General features: G+C 49.6%; 1 protein-coding gene and 1 non-coding gene across 4 annotated transcripts; one reads left to right on the top strand and one right to left on the bottom strand.

The window, feature by feature from the left end:
* Positions 1-6,401: 6,401 nt before the first annotated feature.
* LOC148117200 (small nucleolar RNA SNORA70) lies at positions 6,402-6,530 on the top strand. Its single transcript, XR_015737104.1, has one exon. It is a non-coding gene; the product is annotated as a small nucleolar RNA SNORA70 (small nucleolar RNA).
* A 1,896-nt stretch (positions 6,531-8,426) lies between these two features.
* LOC125389256 (X-linked lymphocyte-regulated protein 5C-like) lies at positions 8,427-20,496 on the bottom strand. 3 transcript variants are annotated; one of them, XM_085684361.1, is made up of 9 exons: positions 20,363-20,496; positions 17,189-17,325; positions 16,624-16,699; positions 14,476-14,510; positions 13,236-13,353; positions 12,385-12,484; positions 10,989-11,087; positions 8,921-9,025; positions 8,427-8,827 (listed from the first exon to the last, which is right to left on the bottom strand). In XM_085684361.1, exons 2-9 carry the CDS (start codon positions 17,292-17,294, stop codon positions 8,753-8,755), a joined length of 714 nt encoding a protein of 237 aa, XP_085540487.1. In that variant the 5' UTR covers positions 17,295-17,325; positions 20,363-20,496; the 3' UTR covers positions 8,427-8,752. The 3 variants fall into 3 exon arrangements, with proteins under 3 accessions (XP_085540487.1, XP_085540486.1, XP_085540488.1); XM_085684360.2 differs by lacking the exon at positions 20,363-20,496 and adding an exon at positions 20,218-20,337; XM_085684362.1 differs by lacking the exon at positions 20,363-20,496 and adding an exon at positions 17,829-17,995.
* Between the last annotated feature and the right edge of the window lie 4,829 nt (positions 20,497-25,325).

The raw sequence follows: 25,325 nt of genomic DNA, 5'->3' as shown, positions 1-25,325 counted from the left end.
GATATCACGCGTCCCTCCTCTAACACCCTGTCCGGCTCAGACCTCCCAGGCCCTCTATTTCTCGAACCTCTCCTCTGACGCTCCAGAGGTGCCTAGTCCAGTTCGAGGCTAAAGCCAGACTCAGGCACATCTCACCACAGGCCTTCTTGAGCAAGCCTCCCCGGGATTCCCACCATCCAACCCCAAGGGCTGTGGTTCAAGCATTACTCTCCTAATACCTTACCAGAGGATGTCCTTTCACCCAGTTATTCACTAGGTGATCCTAACCCAACCACACCTTTGAGAGCTTCCTTCCCTTCAGAGACCAGTCACAGATAGTTAGTCCCTGCCTTTCCGATGTACATGCGCCCCCTTTTGGCTGGAAGGGCATGCTCACATGCGAGGCAGGCACAGCATGGACTGATGAGTAACGTGGCCTATCCAGGCATGCATGCATGCCTGACGGATGGCCATCAGGCATGTCTCACGATACACACTCTGCTCCCCAAGGGCTGTGGATGAAGGTAGTCTCTGATTGCCACGGCTGCAGCCTCACCGTGGAGTCCCTTAATGGTCAGTCACACACCTTCACCACCCTGATCCAACAGAGTAATCTCAGACACTTCTATTTTTAGAGTGATGAGCGTCTCATTCAGATAAAGGCCACCTTGCTGAAGATACTGTTAGGTTTGCTGAAATAGCACCCATGCGTGGGAGCGACCCTTTGTAGTAGGAAGGGGGTCGCTAGTTATTCCCGCCTGCCCGGCTAGCTTAGACCTGAAACAATCAGACAGGAACTGTATTAATTAAATTACTGCTTGGCCCATTAGCTCTAGCTTCTTACTGGCTGACTCTCACGCCTCAATTTAACCCATTTCTATTAATCTGTGTATTGCCACGTGGCTGTGGCTTACCGGGTAAAGTTCCCAGCTTCTGTCTCTGGTGGTGGCTCCATGGCTTCTTCCTGACTCTATCCTTCCTTCTTTCTCCCAGCATTCAGCTTAGTTTTCTTCACCTAGCTAAGTTCTGCCCTGTCATAGGTCCAAAGCAGTGTCTTTATTCATTAATGGTAATCACAACACACAGAGGGGACTCCCACACCAACCCTTCAGGTCTTCTATCGGGCTCTCTTAGTTACGGCCTCTATTGCTGTGATACAGTCCATAACCAAGGCATCAACAGAGAAGAACGAGTTTATGGTTCCAGAGTGATAGGGTCCATAATGGCAGGGAATACAGGTGGCACACAGGGCAACTCCAGCTGGAAGCTGGAGCTGAGGAGGACTCCCATCTCTAACTGCACACAGGAAGTCAAGTGAAAAATGAGGCTTTTGAAACCTCAAGGCAACCCCCCCCCCCACCCCAGTGACATACTTCCTTCCTTCAGCAAGGCCTCATCTCCTTAGCCTCTCCAAACAGCCACCAGCCACCACTGGATTTCAGAGAGGTTTCCCATTAGGGTGCATTAGTAGGGCTCCTTGGCCTGAAAGATGAATTTGGGCCTTCATTTTAGATCTCTCCCCAGCAGTGGATATGGGTATTCAGAGACGACTAGAAATGAGCGGGTTACTCGGCACGTTCCTAGGTCTGCTTCTCTTAGGATAGTCCATGGATATGGTTTAATTCCAGTGGCCCCTTGAACCCAGGATCGCTTGGAGGACAGGGTGTCATCAGATGTTAACAGTCCTGTACCCTCCGCCTCCCCTCCCCGTATCCACCCTGATGTGGATAGGCTTCCCCTCCACCTTCAAGGTTACCCTAGGCTCGGGGAGGGGAACCGAGCTTTGTCTTCCCTAATCACTATCACTGCCTTCTCCGCTACCCATCAAGACCAGGGTTTGGCTTTTCTTTTTCTGTGGGCATTCCCGTGCCCAATGTCCTTCTTCTAGGCAGTGGGCACATTGGCTTTTTCCTACCTTTTGTCTCGGGCAGCGATCCCGGTCTGTTCTTTGTCCTCTCAGTCCTTTTGCTCCAGCTTCAGCGGTTAGCAGGACTCTTTCCAGACTAGCCTGCTGTTTCTCCAGGACACGAGCGAGGTTCTGCTCCTGTCTTTTGCCATGTTTGTCCTCTCTCTCCCGTCTCTTTCTTTTCTCTCGGCTTTCTGCTCCTCTGTCTCCCTTTTATTGTACACCTTTTCCGCCACTGCCACTAAATCTTTAATGTCTTATTCTCCTAATCTCTCTAACAAATATCATTTCTTCTTGATATCTGGTGCTGCCTGGTTGGTATAACCTAAAAATGACACTCTGGATCGAAGGGGTAAACTCTCTAAGGCCATCATTAGTCTTTCTAGGTAACTAGCTGGACTTTCCTCTGAACCCTCTTTAATACTGGAAATTTTCGTCAAATTGGTGGGCTTTCGTGCTGCTGCTTTGAGAGCCAGCAAGAGAGTTTGGCGATAGACCTTGAGGCGGTCTTTATGGGCTGCCATGTTATAAACCCAGCTGGGGCATTAAGAAAGAAAAGCCATCGCGATGAAAGCAGGATCAGTCAGTGGGGGGCCGGCAGGTCCAGGTACTATCTTCCGGGCATTCTCCTGTATCCATCTCTGCTCTTCCATAGCGAAAAGTATTCCCAGGACCTGCTGGCAATCGTCCAAGATTGGATGAAGACTAAAAAGAACAGTTTCTAACAGATTAGTTAGATCCCGAGGGTCCTTCGAAAAGGGGGCGTTCTGGGCCTCCCAGCTATATAGATCACTAGTGGGGAAAGACCAGTAATGCAAGGGTTGGATTCCCTCCTCGCCCACCGGCCCAGCCACTCACAATGGCAGAGCGACAGTGGTGTCAGGCTGGGGGTTCGCTCTGCGGTGGCTTCACGTGTCCTAGTAGGGCCTCTTCCTCCAGGGATGAGGGGGCCGCCTCAGCACCAGGCTCCAGTTGTGGCATTTGGGTGACAGCCTAGGGACATATGGGGATACGAAGCCCCCCTTGCAGAACCGCTGGCTGTTTTTCCTTGGGCCCTTTGGGCTTAGCCTTGGTTTCACTGTCAGCACTTTCTTTTTCTTTGGTGGCTGTGGTGGTAAGAATGGTTTAATAAAAGGACAGGGATCCTCCACCCAATCTATCAATCCCTGCTAAGTCACCATGTAAAGAACCTGGTCTGGGTGGCCAGTTTCGGGATGACAAGCTATTTCCTCCAACCCTCTGCTGGCCAGCCAACACTGAAAGTTGGTCATTCAACAGAGCAAAATGTTACCCACTTAGGCTTCTTCACAGTCACGCTATTGTTGCTCATGTTGTCCCGCACGTCCTGCCAGTGCGCAAGGCTTAAATCCAAAGGAGTAGAGCAAGTACTTGCCATGTTGTTGGTTATGTTAGTTCTGGATCTGGGAAGATAGAGAAATATCCCAAAAAGGAAGCGAACGAGAATAATCAGAAGGCAAACTAAAGACAACCAGACTCTTAAGGCTTCCTGGAATTCCAGGGGAAGACTATCCTCCCTCCAAGGTAGGAGATGCCCAAAGACACTCCAAGTCAAAGGTATAAATGCCACAGGTGGCTCCCTATACTCTCCATCCCCGATTCTGTCTGGAAGCTTCTGAAAGTGAACAGTCAGACCTCGGGTAGAATCTCTCAGGGATCCCTCCTGGACCCCTCCTCCCAGTCTAGGGATCGAGACAAAAGGGTGTGATATTCAATAAGCATACTGTTCTGCAAATGAAGTATGGACATACGTATGTCCTCAGTTGGCCGGTTCCTATCTGTCCTTGGGGTGTGTAGATGAAGCATACTATGGACATATTTTTAATTGGCCAGTTCTTGGCTATCCTTGAGGCAATGCTCTACCAGTTGTTATTGTCTCCTACTAGATGGTCCTAGTCACCTATGAAATGTTTTAGCCTAGCCTAAACAGCGTGGTAGAAAGCAATTAGGTCAGTCTGACCGGTTTTTCATTTTTCTCATTACCCGTAAAACCTCAGCACAGCATCGCCCAATATCCGATCACCCACCTAGCCATTATCACCCCAATGCCTTTCTCCTCAGAAAGAGGACATATGCAACCAGTCCCTCTCCTCCCCAAGACTGCATCTCTCTGATTGTCTGGAACAGGGTGTTCCAGCAGGTGGGTATTCTTAGGATGGGCCTAGCACATGCCCATGTGAGTGGCAGACTTAGCAGGCATGGAGGAAAGCACAGCAGGCTCATGTGTGAGCCATGCCTGAGAGATGCCTCAGAGGTGTGCCTGCATGAGGCAGACCAGAAGAATGTGTGCTCACAAGGGAGGCTGTCCAGCACATACATGCATGCATGAAGGAGGGACCAACAGGCCCATGAATTAGGTAGGCTTCGAGCACGCTTTCCAGGGCATGTCTCCCCATACGGGCCCTTATCCTGAGGCTTGATTCATGGCTGCAATGCCTTCAACCACTTTAGGGCTAAGGTAGTCTGAAGGAGATGCACCTCCACAGTCTCAGATATTTCAATTCTTGTTCCCGAGTTGGTGTTACTTTTAGAGAGACTTAGGAAGGCTGGCCTTGTTGGCAGAGGTGTGTCACTGGAGGTTTAAAACTTTGAGAGTTTAAAGCGGCGGTTCTCAACCTTCCTAATGCTGCAACCCTTTAATACAGTCCCTCGTGTTGTGGTGACCCCAACCAAAAAATCGTTTTCATTGTTACTGCATAACTCTAATTTTGCTACTGTTTTGAACCGAAATGTGAATATCTGTGCTTTCCGATGGCCTCGGGCAACCCCTGTGAGAGGATCATTTGACACCCCACCCCCTAGGGTATGCAGCCCTCATGTTGTGAACCGCTGGTCTAAAGACTCTCAAAAGGTGCCATGTCAAGTTTGATCTCTCCAGTCCTCACGCCAACCTGAATGGCTGAAGGGACTCTGGCTAGCTTGAAAGTGGTGTGTATGGCTCCGGCAGGCCTTGTCCTTCTCTCCCATGCCCTCTGCCTTGCTAAAGACGGGTAGATTACATTCCTAAAGCTAGCCACCAAGGTCCATGCCCTTATGTGGTCACTTCCTCTTCCTGAGGTTGACTACCAAAGTCCAGCAGCCAGAAGCCCCCTTTGCTTCATCTAATAAACATGGCCACTTAAACTTAAACACCTCATCCCAACAACACATGCATAAGAGAGAATCCTGCGTCAGTCAGGGTTGTCTAGGTGAATAGAACCAATAGAAAAACGTACAAACACACACACACACACACACACATACACGTGCGCGCGCACACACGCACACACGCACGCCCACATGGGGTGGGTGGAATTCTTTGAATGCCTTACCCAATTGGGTGCTGGATTGTCCAAAAATGACTTTCTGCATGCCAGACAGTGGGATGATTCCGTATCAGCTAAACTGACAAGCTGGATGCCTCGGCTCAAGGAGAGCAAATGATGCAGTCCCAATCCAGACCTGGAAGCTCCCTGAACTGTAGCTGCTGTGCATCTCCATTAGATGGCTGGAGGCTCTGGAGTCTTGTGGTCATGAGTGATGGCGACGGTGCTACACGATCTAGCTCAGGAAGGATGGAGCTAGGCTGCCCTGGCAGGCTTTCTCTTCTTTAATTCTGCCTGGGCTCCCAGACTACTGCATGGAAATTCCACACCCAGGGAGAGGCTTTCCTCTGTTACTCTCCTGGAAATCCGTCCTCTCTGACAATGATGCTGGAACAGACACACCAGAAGTGAGCTTCCCTAATCTTACTCTAGGCATCTGTCAATCCGGCCACGTTGACAACATAGACCAACAAAGACACGCTGCCTTACAGTTAGAGGAGACATTTATAAGCTCAAGGAAAGTATCCTGGGTGGCCATCAACACAATACGGCATGAAGATAACGCTGTATCACATACAGTATATATTATTTAACACATACATGACATGTCACATTCGCATGAGGGACAAGCAAAGGAAAGCCTGTTATCCACAGGCAAATGAATGCAACGGGACGTTACAGAGCAGTAAGAGGGCTACGCCAAGTGTCACATGTTCCCTTTTATCCCATACATAAAAACCAACCAAACAAACAAACACAATGAAACCCACGGAGCAGAAAGTAGGATAGGACAGGCTGTGAAGGGTCTCTGAGATGTAGCATCTGAGAGCAGGGAGAAGGTAGCAGTATGGCGAGAGTGCACATCATCCATGCCCATGTGTGCATGGGAGGAAATGGCACCATAGATGTCATTCGTTTCTAACACTAATGTTACTGACCATAAAATTCAAGATGGGTAAGGATCATGGCTCAGTGGGTTAAGTTTTGCCATGCAAACATGAGAACCTGAGTTCAGATCACCAGCACCCACGGAAAATCCAGACACAGCAATACTCTTAAGCCCCAGAGCCAGAATGTCTGGCGTGCAGGACAGACTGCGGGATCCATTGCAAATCTCTCTGGCCACTCTGCCTGACAAAATTCAGTGAGTTTCATGTTCACTGAGAGACTGTGTCTTAAAAGGTAAGGTAAATCTGCAGCCAACTAAGCTGCACGGGAGGTCCCTTTTCTCAGCAAGGCCTGGTGTGCAATAACAGCACACTCGTTGGAGCGACCTCACCCTGTGCCTATATGGGCTACCCTAAGGGACCTTGGAGACAATCTCCTGAAGGCTCTTCAAGCTCTGACTTCAATGTCGTCTCCAGTCTAGGTCCCAGACAGGTGTTCACAGTGCCTTAGGGAAGCCTCAGGTCACCACGTCCAGGGGGGGGGGGGTCTCACTGTCCAGGCCATCAACGTCTACCTGAATCACCCCTCAGAATAAGGAACATCTGAGGGAGGCCCTATGGAAAGCCAAGTTCAAGATCTCTGTGCTGCCAGAGGCAAGTGGTGTTATTAAGCCCCTTCCTCCCACTTTCTTGCCCTGGTCTTCCTCACTGAGTTCCTCTTTGTCTGTCTCTCTCTAGACCCACATCTCAAAGAGGTGAGGCTTCACTAAATTGAATGTAGATTGATCTGAAGACAGAGTCGCTGAGAAGTGACTCATTCCTGATGACCGAGGCTGCATCACCAATCTTGGTCCCATGGGCATTGGCGGGCCCCGCACTCCTGAGGTCTTCTACTGTGGTGCTTCCCTCTACCCTACTAAATCATGTTCAGTAATAAATATCACATCCTGTCTGGGAAAAGAAGGGTGACAGATGACACACAGTGTCAACCCTTGCCCTACACACTCACGCACACGGCACGGGTGAGGGTGAAACACAGAGGAGGAAAGGAATACTAGGGAGGGAGAGAGGGAGAGAGGGAGAGAGGGAGGGAGGGAAGGAAGGCGGGAGGGAGGGAGAGAGGGAGGGAGGGAAGGAGGGAAGGAGGGAGGGAGGGAGCGAGCGAGCGAGCGAGGATGGAGGGATGTATGTGATATTAAAGTCAATGGGCTAGTAAGATGGCTGAACAGGCATGTTCCACCAGACCTGATGAGTTGGGTCCAATCTCCAGGTCCCACAACTTCAGGACTCACGCCCAAGGTCTATCCTCTGTCCTATGTGAGTACTTGTGCATGCGTACACACACGTAACATTTCTCTAAAACAATCCATCGGGGTGGCCTTCAAAGAAAGACTAGAAAAGAATTCACCGGGAAAATTTGGAGCAAAGAGTGGTAGGCAGAGCCCCATGAAAGGGGAAGGACAGGGGAATGTGATCATCATTCCTCTCTCCCCTCCCAGAAGGCTTTTGTTCTCCATCATAGATTCATTTCTGTAATCTACACAAAGAGTAAGCTTAGCTCACAAACTCCGGGTGAAAGGTCAAGCAATTTCAAGTGTGCTGAACAGGGCTGGAGAGATGGCTCAATGGTTGAGAGCTCCAGCTGTGGCTCCAGAAGACCGGGATTCAGCTAGCCACCACCCACTTTGGGTAGCTCACAACCACCTGTAACTCAAGCCCTAGGGGAACTGAGTCTATCTTCTGGCCTTCCTGAGTACCGACACACACTTGGAATATGCTCACAAAGACTCAACGAGTGGGTGTCAAATACACCCACGAAAATAAATGTCAAGTGTACTGAACACAGATTCTAGAGATTCGTTCAAAAGATACAGCACAGGACAAGAGTAAGAGAATGACTCAAGAGTTAGACAAACACACACGCACGCACATGCACCTGAGGAAAATGAAACTCTAAAGAGAACACTCGAAAATGCTCGTGGAAACACCCACCTAAAATACTGAAACTGTAAGTGCTTATGCAGATACTCATAATATTTCTGACCAAAGGGAAGGGCAGGGATCTTTCAGCCAGTGTTGGATGAAGCCCGGAAATGAGTCTGGATGTCTTTGGGAAATGCCACAGCCCCACTGCAAGCTCTAACCCAACATGTGAAACTCTGGCTCTGCCATGGGAACCGGGTCAACAGTGTAGCGCATCTGAGCATGAAAATACGAGTTGTGCTCTACTGTAACTCTGGGTGAGCAGGTTGGGCTGGTTTTCCTGTAAAGGCCCCTTTGCAATGGAGTAGGCTCTGTGACCTCGTGAATGAATGAAAGCATGCACAGAAAGACGGATCCCACCTTTATTTTTTTCTCCCTGAAATAAGCAAGGTAACATTCACTTTGGGGAAGTGGCAGAGAACCAAAGAAGCCTGCTGTAAAATCAGATGACATTTGCTTCCTAAATGTAACTAGCCCTGCTGGGGTGAATGTCAGGGTCAGGAGGATCCACACTGAAATGTTGCTACTCACAGAACTGTTGGGGGTTCACTTCATGGTCAACAGAGTCTCAGCCTTATTTCTAACCGACAAAGTAAAGAGAAAGGAGCTGCACTGACTACTACTAACACCCTCTGCGCACGGCTATTGCTCCTTGAGCATCCTCCAGGTGAGCTTCAGAAGGCTTCTTCACAGCTGTCAAGGACCAGGGACTGAAGGTACGTTTCAAGAACGGACACATCCTGCACTTGCTGTGGGAAAACGGAGAATTAGGGGACCATTATTCCATCTCTCTCCATAGGAAGCCATCCCTAGGCACACAGCGTTACAGACCCACGACTTACCGTTTCCATGATAACTCTGTCCTGAGCCTTGGAGAGTTCTTTCTTCACTTCACTTTCTTCGCCACCAATGAAAGCTTTGCGATGCTCATGCAAGTCCTTGGCTTTCTGAAACAAACAAACAAATCTCTACTCGAGCTTGGCTTGACACCTCACCTCATGTAATTTTAAAAGAACTGACGTTGCATATCCAAAGGATGCTTGTTAGGAAGTCAGAGTAAGAAAAGTGGCTACTTCACGCACATCTAAAGGGTTACTCCACGTCACGAAAAGTTCCAGTGCCACATTTTAAGGTGGTATCATTGTGGGACAACAACAGCAAACGGAATTATCTCGAAAATGGGAAAATGGAGGATCTGTTAAACGGTCACAAGGAGCAGACGTGGAAGACGAGGCGTGGACCCACATTGGAGACTCCCCAAGGATTCCCACACTGGACACCCCCAAGGTTGCCCAGAAAGGAGCCATTTGCCATGCCCATGGAATGTGATTTTCACAGAAGAAGACACAGTGTGCAATCCCACGACTCTTCGGTCTAAGGAAAGCTCAAGCCAGGACTCAAATCCTTCTGTTCTCTCAAAGGACACTGCAGGGGTGGGCACTGAGGAGAAGGAAGTGTCGCCCTCTGTCCAGAAATCGCAAAACGCCTGTCCAGTCTCTGTCTATTCCCAGGGTCCAGAGCAGCTTAGGAACTGATGACCTGCACACTAGCTGAACACAGGTATGGAAGGAGAGCTTGCTGGGCTGGTGGCTGAAAAGGACACAGATGGTGACTGCAAGCAGTAAAAACAGTAGGAAGACAGGGCACATGGAGCTTTCTGGGCACAAAACAGAAGCAAAGCATGGGCAGGGAATGGGGGTCACTTCAGAGGAAGCCGGTACTCTGGGAGGGACGACGGAGAGACAGAAGCAAGCAGTCAGTGAAGCTTTGTGAAGAGGGTGTGTGTGTGTGTGTGTGTGTGTGTGTGTGTGTGTGTGTGTGTTTGTGTGTGTGTTTGTGTGTGGGGGGAGTTGGGGGTGTTCTTCAGAGGACACAGGAAATAGAGAGAACTAAGAAGGAGGGTCACTGGGAAATGCATACATGTGCACTCGGGAGTGCCTTTGCCTTCCAGAACTCCTCACCACATCAATTTTTGAGGCAGGGTCTCTCACTAAACACGGGGTTTTACAGTTTGGCTGTTCTGGTGGTCCCATAAGCCCCAGGGACCCTTTTGTCTCTACCCTCACCACTCTGGGGTTATAGGCACATTCCTGGAGTACACGGGGCTGCTAGGAAAATTCACTAGGATACCAACAAGGGTACTCACGCTTGCTCAGAGAAGACAGACCTAGTTTCTCGCTAGCATCCTGTAAACATTTAATTTACTATGACACATGAAGCACTTTAGAAAAAGCATCTGAGTCGGATCTGAGGAGAGATCTTTCACAGAGCATTTTGATGAGAGCATCAAAAAGAATTCCCATTGAAGGGCTGCTTCAATCCCTGGACATGTAGACGACATTGAGGACCTGGAGCTTCAGCAAGGGGACAATCGCAGGTCAAAGAGGATTAACCCTCTACCAGCTTTTTCATTTCCCACATCTCTTGGAGAGATGCTGAAATACATGACCACCACACTCAAGAACAATGCTAATGTCGGAAGATTATAAATTTATGAAAGAAAGTAAACCTACCATGGCCCATTGTGTATTTCACTGATCTGTCCAATCAAAACAGTCAGAGAAAACCAGAAGGATCCCCAGACGTTCTAATCTCCACCGGAATGTCACTAGAGGTCCATAGCTCATCACTGTGATGCACTGTGATCCTTTCTAAGCAGAGCTCTCATCACCAGCTCCTGTGCTAGGACGCTGCCCCCAACACTCCAACACTGTCATCAGCCTCCCAGGTCAAGCAAACCTTAGTATTGCTCCTAGGTGTGGGGAAAATATTCCCAAGAGAGTGTGATCATGCTCTGCAAAACTAATTCCTCCTCCCACAAGCTGAGAAAGGGCCAATCTATCTTCTGCTTTTATAGACACGTGGCATGGCATAAGGGTGTGTTCTGTTGACAAGTGCAATCTACCAGACCTTCAAAAATGTGTCACATAAATCTTTAGCGTTTCCAATCTTGGCTTCATGGTCCCCTACAGCTTTCTGTAAAATCTTCATCTGCTTCCATGTTATAAGCTGAAACATAGGAGAATAACAACAAAATGTCGTCAGTACAATTGATCGTCCAACCCTGCTGCTCACAGGAATTGCTTCCCGTGATGTTTTGTGTGCTGACATTTCAAGAACTCTTTTGAAGACATGCCCTTCGGTGCCAAAAGCAACATAACACGGCCTGACGAGTCACAGAGTGAGATAGTCCGTCAAGCTGGTGCAAATATCCTATAAAATAATTATTCCGTTTCAAATTAACGTAAAACCCACCCAATCTGTGGATTCCCACCTCACTCACCAAAATTAAGTGCAAAACGTTCCTTTGTTTTCACAAAGTATTTTAAAGATACCGAGTTCAGGGAATCCCTTCTCCACCCCACCCCCCCACCCCCACCAAGAAGTTCTTCATCAATCAGTCATTCCCCAGATTGTGACATCCCATCAACTATATTATCGACCTAATAAGAAGGGCAGGGAAGACCAATAGCAAACATACAGCAGCTCCTGTGGTCAAACATTCCACAGCAACATGTCAAAAACTGAAACCACTCAATACACAAAGTCTAGAAAGGCAGGGGTTCTTCAGGGGTCTGCTTTCACTCCTAGGAAACTGAGGCAGGGAGGTGACTTATTTTCTGAATTTTTTGTTGTTGTTGTTGAGCAAGTAGCAGGACTATGGCTGCATCCCAATCAGTCGGGTCCGGAGAACATGCTCCTCAGCGCCAGACTGGAATCTGCCTCCATCTCCCTCAGATTCCAGGCTCTGCTTCCCTACTTTTGGAAGTCAGCATCTTTGGGAGTACCTCTCTGTCCTCCATCAGGATGAAAGACTCCTCAAAGACAGCACTACTCTGTGTCCATGAACACTTAGCTACCTCTGAAGGCTAAGCCTCCACCTGCTCTGCCACAGCCACAGGGACTGCTCTCACTCTGCCTCCCTCGTCAGCGTGTCAGCAGTCTACCTGGGACCCCACCCTCACCCTGTCCTGCACCTTTGGCATCTGCACTGCATGGATGGTATAGCTTTCCCTCTGATCATCCAAGCCCCGACCTTCTCCTGTGCTCTGCAAGCAGTGCCTACTCAGCCTCGCTCCTATGCTGGCTCCTAACCCATGACCACACCACTCTTCCACAGAAAAAGAAGCAAGCTGGAGAGGAAGGCCAGTCTCTCCAGGCCACAAGCACCACCCTCCCTGTCTCCCGATGCTCATGCCGCATCCTGTCCTGTCCTGTCCCTTTCCATGGCGATATGCTGCATCAAAGCCCTGCCACTTGGGGAACAGACATGGTGGCTCTATTCCAAGCTAAGAGCGACACTCACAGCCAGGTGTTCTTCTTGCTCCCTTGCACTCTCCACATCGTCCAGCCACCTCTGATGCAGGGACTCAAACATCCGGGAGTGCATGGCGTGAAGCTCTTGCCTGAGAAACACAGTCACAATTACTGAGCATTGTCACACTGTGTGAGTGTACGGCAAGGACACACACACTTCACATTTTGAGACAAGAGCCAGGTTCAAAAGAGAAAGGGGACAAGAATTAAATTGCCTCCTGTGAGGCAGAAATACCACTCTCATCCCAGAAGAACTTGTCTTAATTTGCTAACAGTGTCATCACTTTGTGTTTTCCCTCTCGCACACCTAGGATGCTCGGAAGCATACGTTTCCCAAGATTGCATTTCCGGCTGAAAATTAGATTCATCTTCCCTTCTTCTCATGGAGTAACCTAGAGATCCTGAAAGCCCAAGTCCGTGTACTGAAGGCAGCATACCCTTCAGCTTCTGGGAGTCACATACACAAAGTGTGCACAGAACCCTTTCCCCACATGGGGACAACGATTTACCAAAGAGAGCGCACTGGCACATCCTAAAAGGTACTGTTTTGAGGACCACAGAAGCCTGGCCTTCCTTACAGGACATTGTCTGTATTGTCATCTGAGAGGGGAGGAACTGTCCTCTTACCAGTCTTGCAGCTAGCACATCTGAGCGGCATAAACGCGGAAGGGGGTGAGTTCCGCCATCTATGGACAGGACTAGCTCACAGAGAAAATGCAGTGCTACCTAGGTCCCATTAGCGACTCCACTCAGCGCAAGATCCCAAGGGCAGGCAGGACTGACTTTGGAAGGAAGAGCAAAAGCTGGACAGGTTCCCTTTACAGAGGGTCACAACTTTACCTCGACTTCTGCTGCGCTTTGAAAATACTGTGGAGGTTTGCATTCAGGATTCTGAAAGAGGCATGTATATCTTTTTCAGACTGCTTCCTCTTTGCCAGAAAGGACCGGGTAATGTCACCTAGTCGACAAAGGAAATGGTAGCACTTTAAATCAAATATCCAGAGGAAGAGGCGCTCTTTCATCCCTGACACATCACCATCACCTACACGGTAACGGGAAGGAGTACGTACAGATCTGGTGTTCATTTCGTTCTTTGTTCTATTTTTATTTTCTTAAATTTTAGACCGGGTCTTGCGTAGCCCAGGCCGGTCTCAAACCTGAGAAGTAAGCGAGCACGACCTCCAGTTCCGGATTCCCCTGCCTCCACCTCCTCTGTGCTAGGAATACAGGCACGGGGGCATCGTGCTTTGATGAGTGACCACCACTGACAAACCATTTTCTGGAAACCTCAAAAACCAGGCAGTTCATTTGTATCACAAAGAAGGAATGCTGTCAGACATCCTTGCTTGCATGAACTGACTCTATACACCGGCTAAGAATTGATGATGTCTCCCTAGTAGTGCTGTTTTAGGGTCACCTATACAAGTAACAGGAAAGCTGCCTCAGCTTGAGGGGCGTGTGGTACACTGACTTGGTTACCGTGGACGACAGACCACAAGCATGCGTGACGTTGCACGTGGCATGCGTGACGTTGATGTTTGTACGCCATCACACTCTTCTTCCCGGGCCACAGCGTGGCTGCCTTCACCATTCCCTGACAGGCTCACAGAGGTGTATGGCCTAAATGCTGCTCTCCAAGCCCTTCTTTGGCAGGGGTTTCTGGAGAAGGGCAACTTTGGAAAGCCAGAACAATGACTTACTTCAGAAGGTGAAAAACAGCTGTTGAAATGCAACATACCATTCGTGCAGTAAGATCAAAAGCAGAGATCAACCTGCTTGCCCATCATCTCCAGTAACACTCTTCAGCAATGCAGGAAGCAGGAAACTCTCCCCACCGCCTCAGTGACAGCGACAACATCCCTCTGTTCAGAGCAGCTAGTTAAGAACTTAAGCTAAAGGTACCCCCTAGAGGACAATGGCAATTTACTCTTCCAAAAATTAATGATAATGATGATTAAAAATCCCCTGAGCGACAGAACTGTTAACAGACTCCTGTTGACTGGTGACCACATTCTCACCACGCTTGAGTTGAAGGGTTGGAAAGAAAGCTCCTGGAATAGCAAGACCTGCTCAAACACACCTTTGAAGTCCCGTATCCTCTTCTGAACAGGCTCCCTGTGGAAAATGCACACGAGAATCCTTAACTGAGGACAAACATCCTAACTTTGCTTTGAAGGAAAGGCGAGGCCCGCGATTTCTGAGAGACCAGCGCTCATGTGAGTCAAAGTCGGTGATGGGGCGTGGTCGACCGTAATTAAACTTTAACCAGACTAGCTTAATATAAAAGATATATCTTTAATAAACAGAATAAAAAAAACTTACACCAGAGTCCCAATGATCCAAGAGTGCAGGGGCCAAGAGAGGCCGGGAAGCCCACCCGCCAGGTTTATAGGTAAATTTTTGCCTTAGGGCAACACGCCCCAGGGACAGAATTGTGATTGGCTGAACTCCCCTATCATCTCCCCCTTTTGTCTAAAATAAGACAGAATAAAACCAAGTACAACTATATACAATAGAAACAAATAATAAATATAAAATTACAAGCAACAAACAATGTTAAGCAAGAAACATATAACAAAAGTTCTGCTAAGCATTCTATCTCAGGGAGTCTAAATAATGTAGATGGTAACTACAACTATCTAATCTTCAACTCCATCAAAGATCTGAGAAGGGAAATAATTTTACTCAAGCAGCCCGGAAGTACAAGCGGGAAACTTCCGAAATGTGCAACGAATGGAAGAGACAACCGATTACCTGGGCAATCACCCAAAGCCTCGTTTGTAATGTTGAGTCAACCAATTTTGGCTAAGGCCTGATGTAACTGACATGTCATTTTCAAAGGCAAGAAACCTTTTAGAACTCTCTCACCCTGTCTTGGCGAGATAAGACAATTCTGTTTTTATCCATTTATGGATATTCTGTAATTTTGTCAGTGGTCGAGGTATGGGCTTTTTCTTTGTCCAAAGGCCAGTTCTGCCAGGAAGAAGACAAGCTCCAAGTGGAGTGTCTTTGGTGCTCAACGTTCTCTTGGGAGTAGAGCGGTGATGGCAGGAGTGATTGTGTTTCGTTGGCACGAAACTCTAGGTTAAATTAAAGGCCATATTTTGCAGCTCTTCAAAGAGGTTGAAGATGATACTATCTATATTAAATGTAATCTCTATGTATCTAAAGAACCTGATTAGCCTAAATGTAAGTATGATAAACATATATGACTATTGATTTATAATTCTTGATATCTAGCTAACTTGAAGATTAAATTGGCGCCCAACCTGGGGCTTCCTCCCCCCCCCACCCCCCCGCCCCCATCCCGCCCCTTCCGCCCCCCCCTGCAGTCGGTGCGGGCCACACCCTGCATGTTCCACTTCTCACAAACTGCGCGCTGCACCCTGACGACTAGCCCACACCGCGCCCAGAGCCCGTCCGCAGTGCCGCTGCCTCCCGCCCCGCACCATCAGCCCCACGGCCTTCCTAGCTGCCCCATCAAGTCGGATCTTCCTCTCCCGGGTCATTTCAGGTTTTCATAGTGAACCAAAGACTTCACTGCAGATACATATGGGCACACGGTTAAGGGTTACTTACTGGAGCGTGGGTGACTCAAAGTCCCATATCCCCAGGAAAGCAACCTCAGGCTGGGTGCTGGATGACTCATGAAAACGTCATCCCTGGCCTTCCCAGCCCAACTGTGCTCTGCTCCACAGTGTCTCCTCTCCGCAAGCAGCGGCTTTGTGTCATGTTGTGACAGCGTAGGGGTTTGAATACTACATGTTTACCGGAGCCCATTCACTGTACAGCAGTGACGGGCTTCATAAAGGTGTGCTCACCCATCTTTCGTGAACTACAGCCATATTCACTCTCCTCCTTCCTCAGTACCCTCCTGCTAGTCCTCCTCTATTACCCAGAGAGTATCCCTTCAACCTTCATGCCATGTTACCATACTCCACCTCCAGAGTCTGCCCCTACTCCTCAAACCTTCCCCTCTATTGGGGACATTGCCTGCCTCTCCCCAGTCTCCCTTCTGAGTTCGGGTGATATCATTTTATGGACCTATTTATAATCTGGGATCCTCAAATGAGAGAAAACAGCTGACTGTCGTCTCTGGTGCTTGCTTATTTCACTAAACACCAAGCTCTCGGTTTGTATCCATCTCCCTGAAAAGGGCTGAGGTTTCTGCACAAAACCATACTGAAACTACCTCCTGGGTCAGGCCAAAGTTCCCTTAAGACATCACCTGGCCTCCTGCACGTTTGATCCTGAGGAACAGCTGCCCATCTCACTGGTATCAACTGCAGGATTGTTTGCTGCATCTAGAAGAAAGGAAAAACCTCTGTGAATGAAGGGTGCTGTTCTCATCGTCCCACATGGGAGACAGCTTCGGTCTGGGGTCCACTGAGCTCAACACCAAGGGCAGTTTTAAAGTAGTCTTCCAGGATCTCATGACCCACCCCAGCGCCACCCAGGTGAAATTCAACCAGACCTGAGTCTAGGGACAGCAGGTACTTGTGTTTGTACAAGCCTTGCAAGGAAATTCACCGTGACCCACGTGTTCTTCAGAGGCCTGTTGGCCAAGACCAACTCCCTTGCACCTCTGCCACGGGGGAAGAACATCAGGTGGGAACAGAAACCCAGAGCATGCGTGGGAATCAGATCTCAGCACGTGAATCCCCACACCCGCACCCGCATTTCCGTGAAAAGACCCGGTTAGTACCAGGCCATCCCTGTGCTCCACCAGCCAAGGAGTAGCAGAATGTCCACTCGGTTAGGTCCCGCCCGATACGCCCCATATCAGTTGTTACCGGGGGTGACTGAATCTGGCTTCTGCAAGGCATCTGATGGGAGATTCTGATCAACCCTAGGGCGCTTGGCACTTCTCTCTGTATCTTTCTGCTCCTTGCTTGACATGCCTGGGGCTCTGCCGGGCTGGGGACGGCTCCTGAAATGTTGGTGCACACAGACAGTAAAGACACCGAGAACAATGTCGTGGTGGCAGTGGAAACAGGGACCAGGACTCCCCCAGGCTGTGGCCATGAGTCCTTGCTGCAGGCAAGAGGAGGTAGGAGGATGACACCGATATCCCGCCACATCCAATCACATTCTGTCCCATTTTTCTGTCTGAATGCAGAGCGCTCCACAGCCCTGTTGCCCTCGATCTCAGCCCTTTCTGCCGATTTCTTGCCCCTCCCCCAGGATAGGACTGCTTGGGCTGGCCCCCAAACCAAGGGGCCCAACACAGGCGTCTCATAACCCAGACACCAGCCCACTGACGCCCAATGGGGTCGCCGGAGCCAAGTCCCTGCTTCATGCTTGCGTCCTGCTGAACACTCAGCAGAAATCCCTACCCACTCTGAGCCTGCATGTCTCAGAAGCAACTCAGGGACTCCGGCATCCTTGAAAGACCCAATGGAGGAAAATGCAGATATTCGCCAATAAACTCACCCACAGTGAGTGACAGGCAGCCTGTAAGAGGGCAGGAGGCCACTTTGCTCACAGACAAGCACTATGGGAACTAGGAACGGTAAGCACCCAGGCTTGTCTCTTCAACAGAAGGGATGCCGACGTCTGTTTTCCAACCAGAAGACCGGGAGAGGATGCTGTTAACAGCCTGTTGATCTGTGGTGTCTGCAGAGCCAGGCCACATCCGGATCTCCCAGATTATTATGTTTCAGTCTCCCTCCCTAGACCTTCACCTTTAGTTTGGTTTCTCAGTCAACAGAGCCCATCCTTAGGGGAGGTGTCACCAGGGTGTGTTACAGCCTGGTGACTTCATCGCTATCCGCATGACTGAAGCCACACCAGACCCTAGGTCCCTAAGCTATAGAACTGTTCTTCATGGTAAAGGTCACATGTACCTCGCAAGAGAGTTTCTATGTAGTTAGGCCTCAATCTTCATCCTGCACATGGGATTGAGATCACTGTTACCAGAAACTTTTTCCCCCAAATTGTACTGTATTTAAACATGTCAAAAACAACCCCCCTGGGGTCAGACTCTAGAAGTTTGAACCATCATCTGCTAAATAACTAAGATGTCTGCAGAAAGATTTCATTTTGGCCTTGGGGAGATTGTTACTCTTTTCACCATGGCATTTGTAGGGAGCCCCATGATGATCCACAGCCCTCTGTGATGAAGCGCAGCCCCTGGGGCCCTTCTATTTGCACCTGGACATCACCCCACAGGCCAAGTTTGGATCTACCAGGCACAAGCCTGATCACCTCCCCCAAAACCTGACACAGTTTCTCTTTTAATAAGCAGTTAGCCAGCAAGAGGAGCCTACTCGAAGACCTTCCCTCAGAAACCTCTTTCTCTTTAGAGGAAGGTAACACCTAGACACTGCCTGCCTCCACAAGCATGCTTTCCGACTGGCTAGAACAAAACCTATGCTTGAGAAATGCCCAGCATGTGGGCCCAGCTGGTGCACATACATGGCGTGTGTGTGTGTGTGTGTGTGTGTGTGTGTGTGTGTGTGTCAGGGTGGGGAGGGGTAGTGCCTGGAATGTGTGGTAGGTGATACAGCATCAAGAACTATGGATTCAGACTGACTCTGATTTTGGAACCACCAGTTCCTCAGAACAGGGACCCACCCAGATAACATGACCACACTTCAGCCACATTTCCCTGAGAGTTCTCTTCCCTTAGGAGGCTTGTCCCACCTGAGGGACATCCCACGTCCCCGAATGGGATGATGTCTGATTAGGTGGAGAAGCATGCAGGCATGCGTGGGCCTGCTCCAAGGAGCTAATGGATGAGACCCATGCAAGTAAGGAACTTGTGTGGTGACCTGGACTTGAAGGTGCACACGACTGTTCTGGGAACTGCAGTAACAGGGTCTCCAAGGGACAGGACTTCCTTCACCAGAACACATGCTGTCCTGCCCACTCCTCCAGGGCCCTGCGGTCCTGAGAGTTTTCTCAGATCTCCCCTCTGCCCCTGATTGCAGTCTGATGCAGAGGGGAGGATCCAGACACCACCTCAAGGGCTACCGTGGCGGGCCCTAGTGACCAGGCACTCGCCAAGATGGACCTGCTTCACCACCATCCTCTGGGACTGTCCTTCTACTCGAGGGGGGTCACACCTAGTTCATCCTCACTCCCTGAACTTAAGAATCCCGGATTCTGGAAGAGCAGAAAGGCAGGTAGGCAAGGGTCTAACCAACCCTCTTCCATTTCCATGGTAAGGTTCACCTAGAAATCATGCCTAGGGTCTCAGGGCTTGCAGTCACACATGGCTGAAACGGGACCGCACTATCGAGGGTGGGAAAGGCCCAGAGCACCTCCTCTTCTCAGTGTGCCCGCCTGTCTAGCTCTCTCCCTGGACCAATCTGGAAAATGTCCAAGAAGTACAAAAGGTGCCTCCTGGAAGGTCCCTAGTCCCTCCAGCAGCAGGCAAAACTACCCTGCCCACTCCCCTCGGGTCTGGGGTCCCAACACAGCTTTCTCAGACTGCTCAATCAGGCCTCCTCCAGTCACATTCAGAAGTGAGGCTCTGGACATCACGGGCTCTCCTGGGTCCAGCTACCTCGTCACAAACCTACGTGCACAGGATTCACGCTGATCCCCACTGACCCTCCTTACCCTTGAAGGTGGGTCACACCTAGCTAGGCCCACGGGGCAATCACGCATACGTGACTGGAGTCTTGGGGTGGCACCCGCGTGCCCAGGAACACAGCGAATTAAGGCTTGCGAGGACCTGAACACCCACAGACCCTTTCACATAGGCCTGCCCGTGGATATATGTCCCGGAGGACATCTGAAGTACCCAGAGACCTCGGAAAGGGCCATGGGGAGGTCCCTAAGGCTTTTCCCAAGCACCCGTGTTGCTGGTCCGCACCTCTCAGTTCCGCGTCCCTCACAAATCGTTCCTAGACCTTCCTCGGGAACCTGGGCCATGAGGAGAGGAGATGTGCTATGGAATTCAGGAGCCAGGCATCAACCACCTCAGGGAAGATCCTGGGCCCTTACACCTGGTCACTCACCTAGAAGAACGGCCTCAGGAGGGTGACCCGAAACCACGCTTCCCCTCGGCGGTGGTCACTTCCGGAAAAATTTTCTCACTTCCGGAAAATCGTCGGCCTCCTTGGAAAAGCATGGGCGCATGCGTGCTCCTGTCCAATGCCTTTCCTTGTTTAGGCCCGCCCACATGCACGCATGCACGCATGCACGTGTGGACGGGAAATTTCCCTTTAAGGCTCGGGAGGACCCTAAACACACATTCTTGTGTTTTTCCAGGACACGTGGACGCGGATGAATGTTTCATGTGCCCAGACTAAAGAAAGGGCCATGTGGCAGGTCCCTAGTCCTTTGTGAGTTCAACATATCGTCCTGCCCACTCCTCTCAGTCCCTGCTTCCTACCAGAGCTTTCCACACTGCCCTTTCAGGCCTCCTCCCCTCCACTGGGGAATTTGGGCTCAGATGTCATCTCAGAGACTAACCTGGGTTTCAGTAACTACTCACTCACCTAGAGGGACGCAGCTCTCCACAATCCTCAGACTCTCTTTGCTCTTTGTCCTCCAGGTTGGCAAGGGAGGGGGCGGCATCCCTGGTCGGACTCACTATGGGGAAGTGTTCTAATGTCTATAGAAACCATGCCCACGTATGTGAGCCTGGCCGAAGCTCTTCCGTCTTGAGACCGAAGCATACTTGACTTCAGCTTTCGGTTGTGCATGCATAAACTGGAATCTCACCTAGGAAGGGCTGAAAGTGCCCAGAACACCTCTGCTCCCTGTTTGCAATGCTCCCACCTGTGGGAGTATGGACCTGTGCGGAAGGGTGGGAATGCTCAAAGGGTACTGATCGAAAATGTGGAAGGTCCCGAGTCTCTGCAGGGGCGCACAAGCTGTCCTGCTCACTCCTCGGGGTCCCTAGCACCTTCACAAAGCTTTCCCAGGCAGCCGTTCTGGGCCTTGTCCACTCCAGGGTGGAAGTGATGCCCAGGATATCACCTCGCGGGCCCTAATGCCTAGTCACTCTTCTATACAGACATGCTTTATGACAGTCACCAAAGACCCTCCTTTTCCAGGGCTAGTCCTCGCTCCTGGATACTAAGGGTGTTGGCCTGTCTAGATAAACACGCATGAGAATAGCTGAAGGTGTCCCTAAGGGACGCCAGTCCAGCAACTATATGCATGCATCTTGGGGCTTGTAGTTGTTGTAATGATCTGCTCTGTCCCTTTAAGAGACAAGCCACGCCCACTCCCTCCCCATATGCCAAGTCAAGGTGATCCTCAGCTTTGAGCCTGAGTCCCTTCTTTTCTGTCTCCCTCTGAAGAAGCAGGTTCTGTCTCCCCCTTCTCCCCCTCTACCTTCTCTCTCTCTCTCTCTCTTTCTCTCTCTCTCTCTCTCTCTCTCTCTCTCTCTCTCTCTCTCTCTGACTGCTCTTCTTCCCCTTCCCTTCCATTTCTCACTAAATGAATATCCAACCTCACTCTGCATGGTGTGTCTGTCCATGTCTCTCAACCACTGCGTGGCTTCCTGCCTGCGAGGAACCACCTTCAGAGACCTGTGGCATGGTCTCATGGCCCGCTGCCCTCTGCAGCCACTTTGGGATCCACAGCATTTTACTTAAATCATAACAATGATGCTATGATTCGGCCAGGCTCTCCACAGTCCCTCTGCTCTGCATGGAGGCTGGTTGAGGATGTGTGAAACCCTGGGCTCACTAACCAGATTTCTTTACAACAGCTCACAATTCCTCCTGAGTGTGACTTTTGTGCATTCCACTGGCTTCAATTGGTGAGTTGCCCATTCTGGTCAGCTTAACCATTTCTCCAAACCTGAGGAACTGACCGTTTTGCTCCCAGCAATTTTAGGTGTTCTTAGAAATGAGGAAAAAGCTCACAATCATGGTCTATGGCGATAGTTGAGCCCTTTGCTAACATTCATCTCTGGATTGCTTCCCTTAGCTAAATTTTTCTTTGGATGACTCCGGGGTCAGTCCTCCCACAACTGGGGGCACAAGGTGTCAGATTTTTCTTTGTCTTTTTGCCCTTTTTCCTTTCCTTTCCTTTCCTTTCCTTTCCTTTCCTTTCCTTTCCTTTCCTTTCCTTTTCTTTTTTTCCTTCACCGTGAAAGGTCACTTGGAGCAGCCTCTGGCCTCTCTGTCTTCTGAGTCATCCTGACTGGAGCCAGTCAGGCGTTAGCACCCTGCCTGTAGGCAGAGGATGCTCTTTCTCGGGTCCTGGGGTGTTCGCCACCAATTGACTCCCCGCCTTTAGATGGGAGATGTTCCCTTATAAGCCTTGTGGTGTCACCATTTTCACAGGCTTTCAGCTATGGTTAACAAGCCATCCTTGTCCGTCAATCCTGCCTTCCCCTAGGATGGGTGCCTTTTAGAAGTCCTAAAACCCCAGGCCTTATTGCCCTACTTCTTCAGCTCCTTCCCTCACTCTGCCAGTGTCCCGCTGGCTCCACCTTAATGAGAGCTTTCTAACTACTGTCAGTGCATAGGCAAATGGAAGGAGTTTCCTCAAACTGTCCCTGCCACCGCTTCTGCTGCCAACAAGGTTGGTCGGATCCATGAGGCGGCTGTTTTCAATCCCAGCCTTTTGCCCTCCACTGCAGCTTGTGGCATGGCGGCTCAGTACAGGGCGGATCACGCCTCTATGTCTCTCTTATTATTAAACTAAAAGTCCCCGCAGCTCAAAAATAATGACTATTCCATACAACATTTCAATTGTATGCCATTTTGACTGAGGTCAGGGGAACTTACCATCATCTTAACTGAGGTCAGAAGACTTCACCGCCATCATAACTGAGAGCCAGGTCAGATGAGCAAGTCCTGCCATCTTTACTGAAGTTTTCCCTGTCTGGTCCCCCAGTGCTGACTCTGTTGCTTGTGTGTTTTGTGCTGTGGCATGCCTTAGGTAGGCCTCACCAAGAACATACCCTTTGCCCAATTCCGGTTCACTCTGTGTGTGTGTTCATACATGTAACTTAGATGCACCTATGTTTACCGTTAAATGTTATAATTGTCTGTTCATCTCATCTCTTTTCAGACTACAGAAACAACAAGTCTTATGTTTTAAACTGGTATATCCTTTTAAGTTTCTTTCTCTACTATTGTCAGTTCTGGCGTTAACCTTCTATTGCAAGCAGGTTTTTTCTTCTTTCTGTCTTTTTACAAGTGTAAGTCTTGCCTGTTAAATCAAGAGCCAGTACATTCAAGCTCAGTCCCGGCTTTCCAGGCAAATTCTATGCTGTAGTTACACCTGATAAACAGCCACAACTGCTTTAGATCTGGGGGACATGGCATTCAAATATGTAATTATTAAAAAAAAAACTTTTCATAAGAAAAAGAGACAGGTTGGCTCCTAGCAGCAGCACTCTATTTCCTCCAAAGAAGACAGAAAACAAATGGGCACAGAACAGCGTCCAGCCACACTATGCTTCAACCGCCTTTCATCTAAACTGAAGATCTCCAGATGTGGACAGAATGGCTGGAATTCACAGTCTAGCTGCTCAGGTCAAGGTCGGCTTGTCTTCCTACAGATTTCGTAGCCCACAGGATCTTCTGGAGACTGGAAGGCCCTGAACTCAACAGCAAAAGGAAAATGCGAACTTCAGCATCCGTGGAGGACCCTGAGGTCTAGGTGCCAACCAAGTAAGTTCTCTGTCATTTTTTAATCAGTAATTCAAGTAAAATTTCATCCTTCTCAAAGATCTCTGATGCAGCTTGACAGCTGAGAGGTTTTGTCAGTTTAAAAGGACAACCTCACTAAACAAATTTCAGGAAAATACAAATACAAGATCTGCAAGGTATAAAGGTGTGAGGACAAATACAAGTTATCAAATTTCTCTCACACGCTGCCTTCCATAGTCTTAAAGATACTTTTCATTGTGCAAAAATATCTGTCACAGCCATTCTGACATAAATATGCTACTGTTTATACAATGCATATGTCGGAAACTTCTGTTTTCACAAACCCAAAAAATTCTTGTGAGTTCCAGGGAGCTGAGTTGAAGGATCCACCTTAAACAGTCAGAAACACCCCTCTCAATTCCCTGGTTTTAAATTTTTGTCCCTAAACTTAACTTTGTCCTCTGTTCTGCCAATACCTTAAACAGGTGTAAGAGACACCAGACATTTCCATACCACAAACACCGGACAGGAACACACAGACCAGTGACACCAGCATGTGACCAGCATCCAGCTTTCTCAGGTTCTCCCTCAAGACGATGCCCACAAATAAGCAGGAAGCAGTGATGAGTATCCGCCATCCCAATTCCTTTAACCAGTGGTGCCCAACCTCCTGCCTTTTTATTATACAAAAGAGATGGGAATGTAATGGTTTGTCCTGTTCCTGTAAGAGACAAGCCACTCCCACTCCCTCCCCCCATCTTCCCAGGCAAGCTGATCTTCAGATTCCAGCCTGGGTCTCCCTCTGGGAGAGGCAGTTTCTGTTTCTCCCTTCTCTCCACTTCTCCCCTTCCACCGTCTCTGTCTGTGTCTCTGTCTCTCCCTCTCTGCCTCCCTCTCTGCCCTTCTCCCCTTCTCTGCTCCATAACCCACAAAATAAATATCCAACCTCACTCTGCATGGCATGCCTATCCACGACTCTGTCTCTCACCCGCCGCGTGGCTCCCTGCCCGGGATCAGCCTCCTTCAGAGACCAATGGCGTGGTGTCCTGGCATGCCCATCTGTCTGTCTCTGCTCATGGGATTGGCTGCCCCGTCGAGGTCTCTCACACACCACGTAGCTCCCTGCCTGGGACTCTTTGCCCCTGGAGGCCAGTGCAGCCACTTGGGGATCTGCAGCGTCCCTGCCTGGAATTGGCTGCTCTCAGGACCTGCTGCCCGCTGCCTGCAGCCACATGGGGCACCTGAACATGGTCTCATGTCCCGCTGCCTACTGCCACTTGGGGATCCGCAGCATTTCACTTAAACCATAACAGTTGTTCTTGTTTGGCTCATGTCTGTGGTTGGGCATGTGCATCCGGCC

Source organism: Myodes glareolus, chromosome X, assembly GCF_982192425.1.
Source record: "Myodes glareolus chromosome X, mMyoGla1.1, whole genome shotgun sequence".
In the NCBI taxonomy this organism is placed as follows: domain Eukaryota; kingdom Metazoa; phylum Chordata; class Mammalia; order Rodentia; family Cricetidae; genus Myodes; species Myodes glareolus.
This window is presented reverse-complemented; position numbering and strand designations above follow the sequence as displayed.

What these genes read in the sequence shown, in the direction of transcription:
- LOC125389256 (XM_085684360.2), bottom strand. Translation starts at nt 20,276, where the DNA reads ATGGCCCAGGTTCCCGAGGAAGGTCTAGGAACGATTTGTGAGGGACGC. An exon ending in GCCAGATTCAGTCACCCCCG is followed by an intron (nt 16,700 to 17,188) that starts GTAACAACTGAT and finishes CCTTTCTTCTAG; the next exon opens with ATGCAGCAAACAATCCTGCA. An exon ending in ACAGAGTTATCATGGAAACG is followed by an intron (nt 8,828 to 8,920) that starts GTAAGTCGTGGG and finishes GTTTTCCCACAG; the next exon opens with CAAGTGCAGGATGTGTCCGT.